We start from the raw sequence: 8,658 nt of genomic DNA, 5'->3' as shown, positions 1-8,658 counted from the left end.
GTTGGACCCATGTTTTATCCTTCTGCTTGACTGCCGAATGAAACATTCTGTAGTATTCTGCAGGGGAAAGTCGCATTTCGGATAGTACCCTCTCCTTCAGTTCGTCATAGCTGATCAATTTTCCCGTCACACCACGTGACACCGCTCCGCGAACCTTTTCGGTTAAAAACGGCATGATAATCGCGCCTTTGATTTCGTTCGGAACCGCAAATGACAGAAACATAGTTTCCACGCCATCAAACCACGACGGCACCCTTGACTCTGCGTCAGGCATCATTGTCAGCATCCCTCGCATAAGCTGCGAATACTTCAGGATTTGGTCACCATTATCCTTAAACTCCCCTAGAGTAGAACTCGCCTCACTAGTTCTCGCTGCTTTTGCTTTACACAACTCTAGTTCTAGGCGCAAACGCTCCAGTCGAAGCTTCTCAAGTTCTACTTCCTCGGACACCGATCGTTCCGCTCCCGGCACATTTGTCGTACCCTCTGCCATCTCGATATGTGATATTCGACTCTGACAGTTACCCGCACCGTTTTCCTGACTGTTAATTCTATGACTATACGACCTAGTCACTACTGGCATTACCATAAGGGCAACCCATGAAAACAACCGAGGTGTCTCACCTGTCACGATTGATTTGTCTCCCACGAAGCTTGCTCTTCACCGTGTTGCAAATAACCGCACCACTGGGCCAGTCCACAGTCAACGTTGCACTCGTCACACTCCTGAACACTCCGTTACGTGATGACGTCCTTCTGTTACCCGGCTTTCTTGTGTAAGCTGAAGTTGCAGCCGGCGTGTCCTCTATAACGTAGAATCTGCAGGATACTGTCGATGACCCTCCAGGTACCTCAGCTGCTCTCTCCGCAAGCGTGACGGTCTCTTGTCCCGACGTTTCCACTGCTTCCTATCTACCAGGCAGCCTTTCGCTCAATCAGCGATTTTCCCAGGCTCCTCCAGAGAGTCCACTGTCCGTTTCCACTGTAGATCAGCTGATGTTGCATCGACTTCTCACCTCGTGATCTTCGCTGCTGTAAAAACGTCGCACCATCCTGTCGACTGCGCCAGTGAAAGATGTGGATGGTGGTGGTGGACGCGGTCAAGGAAGAGTCAGCCGATGATCGATGAAGACAGCAGTTTATTTAGAGTATCTACATGGCGTTTCGTAGAGACCAGACTTCAGATTGAAATCCAGAATAAATAACACAAAGAAAACTTCAGCTTTTAAAGTTTTCTCGCCTGACTGGCGTCACGTGCTGCCCACGATGTGACATCATATTTTCTGACCAATCAATACATAATTAACCAGGACAAACTCCCTTTCTCAAGTTTTCGTTCAATTACAGCGTCAGGAACTGACGTGTAATGAGCCATCCAATCAGGGGTTACAGAGCTTCCGCAAATCAAATGCAAACACAGAATTCTACGTACTGAGAGCGAAAGTGTTATAGTTCCCAGGAAAAGCGAGCAGGATTAACAAATACAAAGGTGGCCGTGCAGCGGCTGCGCCTTTCTTTCGTTGGGAAGTGGGTCGCTCGTTTCCTGTTTTGGGATACCAGTCGCTAATCTGCCTCCTCCGTAGGCATTCAGTAAAAGTGACTTGCCCTATTGAAGCTCATACATCAATGGACTTGCGGTTGTTCTCATTGTCACAGCTCTTCGGGGAATTCGGCGTCGCCTTGAGTCAAGTGGCTTATTACTGTAACAGGTGCTGGGCATTTCGTGGGAACGGCAATTACGCAACATGTTCAAAATTACTTATGAAAACGAAGCAATTAAATGCATAACATGACGTATGGATGTTTCGAATATCATATAAAATAAAATACAATACATCACAACATGACAGCGGCGTTCAAGGCCGTTTCTCCCACGCCTTGGGTAGAAGCACTACCTATCGTCCTCCTTTCTCTGCGGGCTACTGTCAGGAGAGACATCGAATGTGCACCGGCAGAGCTGGTGTACGGGACGGCACTCCGCCTTCCCGGTGACCTCTTTTCATCGTCCTCTACTACTGCGACACCCGATTTCGCATCCTACGCCGATCGCCTGCGTGCCACCATGCAAGACCTGCGTCCGACGCCTCCGAGCGACCTCCGTCTGCTCGGCATGCCTATCGACACCCAGACCTCGACACCAGTTCCCATGTTTTTGTCCGTCACGACGGCTCTCGTACATGCCTACAGCACCCTTACGACGGCCCATACCGAGTCGTCAGCCGCTCGCCCAAACACTTCACCGTGGATGTCGCCGGCCGCCACCAGGTGGCCTCCGCGGACCGTGTCAAGCCCGTCTTCCTCGAAGATGTTTCCACTGTTTCCGCCTCCAACTTCTTCACCACTCCCGCCTAGGCGCACGCGTCCACTGGGCCTCTCCTCTCCGCACCCTTCACTTCTACAACCGCTACGCTAGGGGGCGGGGGGGGGGACCCTTTAGCGGCACCGCTACCGTCATCAGCTCATCGTCATCTGCCCAGATCATCTCGTGCTTCGACCGTTCCGCTGGCCAAACAATAAATCAGTCCCGACGTAGCCTCTGGCTGGAACAGGTGTAGCAAAAAATGGTCCCGGAAAAAATGGTACCCCCCTCGCTAGAGAGGACAAAATGGTCCCGCTTTCTTCCGTCAAAAGGGTTTTGGACACAGTCTCCTGACGTCTTTTGCCAGGAGTCTACTAAAGGTCATGAACTCAACGATCTCCGGGGCATGTTTCTCCTGGTACAGATGCACCGCACTGTGGATGTGTTATGTGTGTAAGCTACAAAGCCAACATTTTAAGGAAGGATTACTTCAAGCATGAATGTGGCTTTTCCGGAGATTGTGGCATTCTCCTTTTGGCGTGAGTTAGGCCTTTTTTTCGGTGGGTGCATGACCAGGTGACTTCACCAGAAACAGAGTACGATGAACCCGGTCTTGTGTTCTAGGACGCCCTTTGATGGCCCTAAAACGGGATAAGAACAGCGTCTGTTGGGACTTCGTTAATTGATTGGGTAAACGTTTTCGCATAGTCTTGATAACGACGAAAAGGAAGGTGGTGGCTCGCGGGCTTTGTGTGACGTAGTGTTTTGTTGGGCTCTTTTGGTTGGAGGGATACGAGCACGGGTGTTTTCTTCTTTGCTTTTTTTGGAATAAACGCATTCAGGAACGGTTGGACTGGGATCTGCTCCCTTGACGCTGCTTACAAAATATTACCGATTCGTAGTTATTACATGGTGCCGAAACCCGGGAGGACAGCGGACTCCTGCAACGACCTACTGAACATTGGACGGCGTTGAAGGACAGGTCAGCATGTCAAACCTCACGAAAAAGCGGCAAGCTCTTCGGTCTCAACTATCCCGTCTCCTCAACGAAGCGAACGGTTTACTTGGCGGGACAGGACAGATCGCAACGGAAGTAGCGGAGGTACTGATCGAACGTTTGCTCACGTTTCAACGCCAACTCAACGGTGTGGATGCACAAATTGAAGAAAGTGGCGTCGAGCAAGATGAGCAAGACTACGCACGAATATGCGAGTACGACGACAAGGTGGTCACCTGCATAACAAAGTTGAAGTACAAAGGCAGTCAGGTCCAACGAATGATACCACCGCCTGCGATGACTGAACGAAGATCAGTGAAAGTGAAGCTTCCCAGGCTGGAGTTGCTGAAATTTGATGGGAAACAGAAGAACTGGAACTCATTCTGGGAGCAGTTCGACAGGCTGGTTCATCGGAACGAGGACTTGTCGTTGAGTGACAAGTTCAGCTACTTGAAGTCGTTGCTGACGGGCGACGCAGCTGCGGCGATAGCGGGACTGCATGTATCCGCGGAGTGCTACAAGGACGCCGTGGAACTCCTGCAGCAACGTTTTGGAGCTGACACAGCGATCATACAAGAGCACATGGAGGCACTCCTGAACATTCGACCTATCCAGTCGTCGGAGGATGTCCACGAGCTACGAAAGCTGCATGACCGTCTCCGAGCGCACATGCGTGGTCTGAACGTTCTTGGTGTAGCTGAGGATTCCTACTGCTCCCTGCTTTATCCTGTACTGCTGCGGTCCCTTCCGAAGGACCTCGTTCTACAGTACAGTCGGAAGACAGCGGTGAACTTTACACAGGACGGGACCAACAGTTCGTCGATCAATGAAACCGGCGATAATGCGAATAGTAGGACGTCAGATTCCGCAGTAACGAAGTATCGAAAGAAGGTGGCAGATCTTCTGCAATTGCTGGGGATTGAAGTGGAGAGCCGAGAGCGCTTAGCGTCAGTGCAGAAGACCGACAACGGGGGTCACCCTAAGGGTGTGACTCACAAGAAACAAGCGAGACAAAACGCAGCTTCAGCAGCGGCATTGCAGCACGTTGCAGGACGTCCGAGTTGTTTGTTTTGCGAATCCAGAAAGCATGGAACCGAGGACTGTGACGCCGATCTTGGGTTGACCAAGAAGAAGGAAATACTAAAGTTGGAAGGGAGATGCTACCGATGTACCAGACCATATCACCAGTCCAAGGCATGCAAGAGAAAGATAAGGTGTCAGCGATGCTCTGGAAGACATGCATCTTCCGTTTGCGATCCGGGTTACCAGCCGAGGGAGCCGCGCAAGGACAGTGGAGAAACAGAAGACTCTGTTAAGTCGTCATCAGCACCGGTCAGTCTGCATTCTGCCGCTGGCAGCAAAGAGCATACGACGGTTCTCCTGCAAACCGCAGCAGCCTGCGTAGCAGGCCGAAGGGCCACGTCGCTAGCAAGGATCATTTTTGATGGAGGAAGCCAGCGGTCCTTTATCACGAAAAGAATGTCTAGGAAACTGGGGTGCAAATTTCTGGCTGAAGAAGAGCTCACCGTTGAAGTCTTTGGAGGTCGACTCTCCGAGCGCACCTTCAGAAGGGTGTTGCTGACACTGGAGAGCAGAACTAAAGGGAACTTTTCGGTTGAAGTTCTCGAGACGGATAACATTTGCGAACAGTTTCTGCCAAGAGTCAGCACGGACATCAAAGGAAAACTGGAGAACCTGGGTTTGCTGGTCGCGGACGTACCATCGGGTGTGGCGAGAGAGATTTCTGTTCTCATTGGTTGCGACTACTACTGGGAGTTCGTCAGTGGGAAGGTCTTAAGCCTCGGAAAGGGACTCAGGGCTACTGAAACAGCGTTTGGTTGGTGTGTCCAGGGACCGGTCACTGGAGACGGGGCGGTGGTGCACTGTAACAAAACTATAGTGCTGCGGACTGCGGTCCAGGAATCACATCTTGAAAATATTGTATCGAAATTCTGGGAGCTGGAGAGTATCGGAGTGGCAATCAACTCTCTGGGAGACCACGAAGGCTCGACGGACGGTATCTTCCTGACATCGTTCAAGGCTGACATCGTTCAAGGCTACAGTAAAGAAAGTGGATAACCGTTACGAGGTACGGTTGCCGTGGAAGAACGATGTGTATCTAGACGACAACGAACACGTCGCACAGAAGCGGCTTCATCAGCTACTGAAGAAGTTGGAGAAAAATCCAGAACACATGCTGGAATATGACAACATTGTAAGACAATATCTCCACGATGGCATAGCAGAAGAGACCGATCCCGACACGTCACCGGAAACCAGAACGTATTACATGCCGCATCACGCGGTGATACGGGAATCTAGCAGCACAACGAAGATCCGGGTTGTCTTCGACGCTTCATCGCACGAATCGGATGCACGGTCACTGAACGACAACCTGGAGAGTGGCCCCAACCTCAACTCGGATTTGGTCGCCTTATTGCTAAATTTCCGGAAGTATCGAGTAGCGTTAGTTGCCGGTATTGAAAAGGCGTTCCTACAGATCAGCATCAACGACAACGACAGGGACGCGCTCCGTTTCCTCTGGCTGCGGGAAACTCCTGCACCTGGTCATCCTTTGCCGGACATTGTAACGTTTCGGATGACAAGGGTGCCGTTCGGCATAACGTCGAGCCCTTTCCTACTAGCAGCCACTCTCCAACATCACATCGAGACTATGGAAGCAACGTACCCCAGCACCTGCCAGCTACTCAGGACATCTCTCTACGTCGACGACCTCTTAGTTGGAGCATCGGATGAGGAGTCAACCGACAAGATTTACCGAGAAGCCAACGATATCTTCCGGGCAGCGTCCATGAAGCTCCATAAGTGGGCGTCTAACAGCAGTCTGATGAGAGGCCGTTTTCAATCTGAGGCAACGGGAGCTGTGCTACTGGGTGAAGTCACTGGGGTCCTCAAGGTGCTTGGTCTGACGTGGAATCCCACAGTGGATACGTTGACGTTCTCATCAAACGATGTGCTACAATTCGCGCAGCAGCGGAAGGATACAAAGCGGTTCCTTCTTCAAACAACGGCCAGACTTTACGACCCCATGGGGTTCCTTTCACCTTTCATTGTGAAGGCGAAGATTTGGTTTCAACGGACGTGGGAACTCAAGCTCAACTGGGATGATGCTTTACCGAACGACATAAGGCAGAAATGGCACGAGTGGTGTGAGGGCTTACCGCTCCTACAGACGATACAAGTTCCACGATTCTATGAGCACGGCGTGGATGCCAACGTTGTCAGCCGGATGCTGCATATCTTCGCGGACGCCAGTCCCTTAGCGTATGGTGCAGCTGCATACATTTGCGTCAAGGATGCAACGGGTGAAGCAACCACTTCGTTACTTCTGGCAAAAGCGAGGGTTGCACCGTTGAAGAAGCTGACATTGCCCAGGCTCGAACTCATGGCGTGCCTCATCGCATCGAGGCTGTTTAAGTACATTTCTAGCCATCTCAAGTTGGAGACCGACGAAATTCATTTCTGGAGCGACAGCATGATTGCTCTGTACTGGATCCAGGGGAACGCAACCAGGTGGAAACCTTTCGTACAAAATAGAGTGGTCGAAATTCAAGGAAATGATTCTTCTCACCCTTGGCACTATTGTCCTAGCAAGGAAAACCCAGCAGACCTCATGACTCGAGGAATCACGGCTAAAAGCCTAGAGGAGAATGAACTTTGGTGGAAGGGCCCAAGATGGCTGGTTTACGGAGATAACCGGTGGCCAGTAGAGCAATCGCCAACACGGTTTTCCGGCGAAGAGCGCGAAGAACGGAGAACTGAGATACTGAGCGCAGCTACATCAACGGTACCCGTTCTTTTGGAGGCAAGCAAGTTCAGCTCGGCGGTAGCACTTCACAGGACTACAGCATGGATCATGCGGTTTGTGCACAACCTCCGGAGTCCAGACAAAAGGAACGGTCCGCTTTCCACGGACGAAATAGAAGCGGCAGAGGCCTACTGGGTCAAGAGAATACAACACATGACGTTACATCGTGTTATTCGTCTGTGCAGTTACGAGGGCGCTGCACCTGGAATTAACCAGCGATATGTCGACCAGGGCTTTCCTTCAGGCCTTACGAAGATTCGTCTCTCGAAGAGGACTTTGTCGGGTCATCTATCTGGAACTGTCGGACGTCTGGAAATGAGCAAGAACTCATTTGGGGGGAGTATGTTGGGACTTCGTTAATTGATTGGGTAAACGTTTTCGCATAGTCTTGATAACGACGAAAAGGAAGGTGGTGGCTCGCGGGCTTTGTGTGACGTAGTGTTTTGTTGGGCTCTTTTGGTTGGAGGGATACGAGCACGGGTGTTTTCTTCTTTGCTTTTTTTGGAATAAACGCATTCAGGAACGGTTGGACTGGGATCTGCTCCCTTGACGCTGCTTACAAAATATTACCGATTCGTAGTTATTACAGCGTCGCTGAGCGTATATATTCGCCCCTAATTGGTGTAGCTCGGAACTGTGGATGCGAGCGTCACTGAAGACTTCGCCCTTTCACCATCACCACCACCACCACTGAAGACTTCGAAAACCGTCACGTTTCACCTTGCTGGATCCATTTGGTAAGCGCTATTCCATATACTACACAAAAACAAACAAACGTTGTATACAGCACACTTCATTCGTGGTGCGAATGCCCGTTGCTGGTCTTAGAAAGTTCATTGTTTCCCTCATTTCTCCGCGTTTTTGACCATACACCATTTTCTTAAAATTTGCAGGTCTCAATATGGAAATCATGAAATCCAACAAAGGAGGCGAAAAACTTTGTGCCGGTGGGTATATGTATACGAAACACAAGCCTGTGCCCTCAGGGACCCGTTGACGCTGCGTCAGAAGAGCACGAGGCTGTAAGGGAGCCCTGATATGCGGAGACGGGAGCCACTACCTAAGCGTCTCCCACACCCATCCACCGAACACCAGCACCATCAACGTGGCGAAGGCGCGGAACGCAATGAAACGGCTAACGACGTCGACAACAAAAATAGCATGCAGCTATTGTGGCCGAAACAATTTCGTGTCTTACTCCTGAAGAAAAGGTAGCACTGCAACGTGAAGACAGTTTGAAGCGCTGTATTCGTGTGCAGAGGTCGTCTACGTATCCTCCTCAACCGGCCTCGCTCCGCGGGCTTGTGATCGACGGCGAGTGGACACTAACGCGTGGGCCAAACCCACAACGCTTTCTAATTTTTGACAGTGGCGTCGATGCGGATAACCGAACAATCGTTTTTGCGGCACATAGTGGGCTCGAGCTCCTGAGCGACAGTACAACGTGGTTCATGGATGGCAACTTTAGTGTAGCACCGAAGCTCTTCAAACAGCTATATTTCATCATGGTCCCACTTGGCGAAGGGGCAGTTC

The 8,658-nt window shown here is 51.0% G+C and overlaps 2 protein-coding genes across 2 annotated transcripts; both read left to right on the top strand.

Moving 5' to 3' along the window:
- Positions 1 to 1,843: 1,843 nt before the first annotated feature.
- Positions 1,844 to 2,413, top strand: LOC135392228 (mucin-2-like). The gene has a single exon (XM_064622949.1). The coding sequence runs from the start codon at positions 1,844 to 1,846 to the stop codon at positions 2,411 to 2,413; it is 570 nt and encodes a 189-aa protein (XP_064479019.1).
- Positions 2,414 to 3,287: 874 nt separating this feature from the next.
- LOC135392227 (uncharacterized) lies at positions 3,288 to 5,375 on the top strand. The gene has a single exon (XM_064622948.1). The coding sequence runs from the start codon at positions 3,288 to 3,290 to the stop codon at positions 5,373 to 5,375; it is 2,088 nt and encodes a 695-aa protein (XP_064479018.1).
- Positions 5,376 to 8,658: the final 3,283 nt, after the last annotated feature.

This window comes from Ornithodoros turicata, chromosome 4 (genome assembly GCF_037126465.1).
Source record: "Ornithodoros turicata isolate Travis chromosome 4, ASM3712646v1, whole genome shotgun sequence".
NCBI lineage: Eukaryota > Metazoa > Arthropoda > Arachnida > Ixodida > Argasidae > Ornithodoros > Ornithodoros turicata.
The sequence above is the reverse complement of the archived record's forward strand: the minus strand, read 5'-3'. Positions and strand labels throughout refer to the sequence as shown.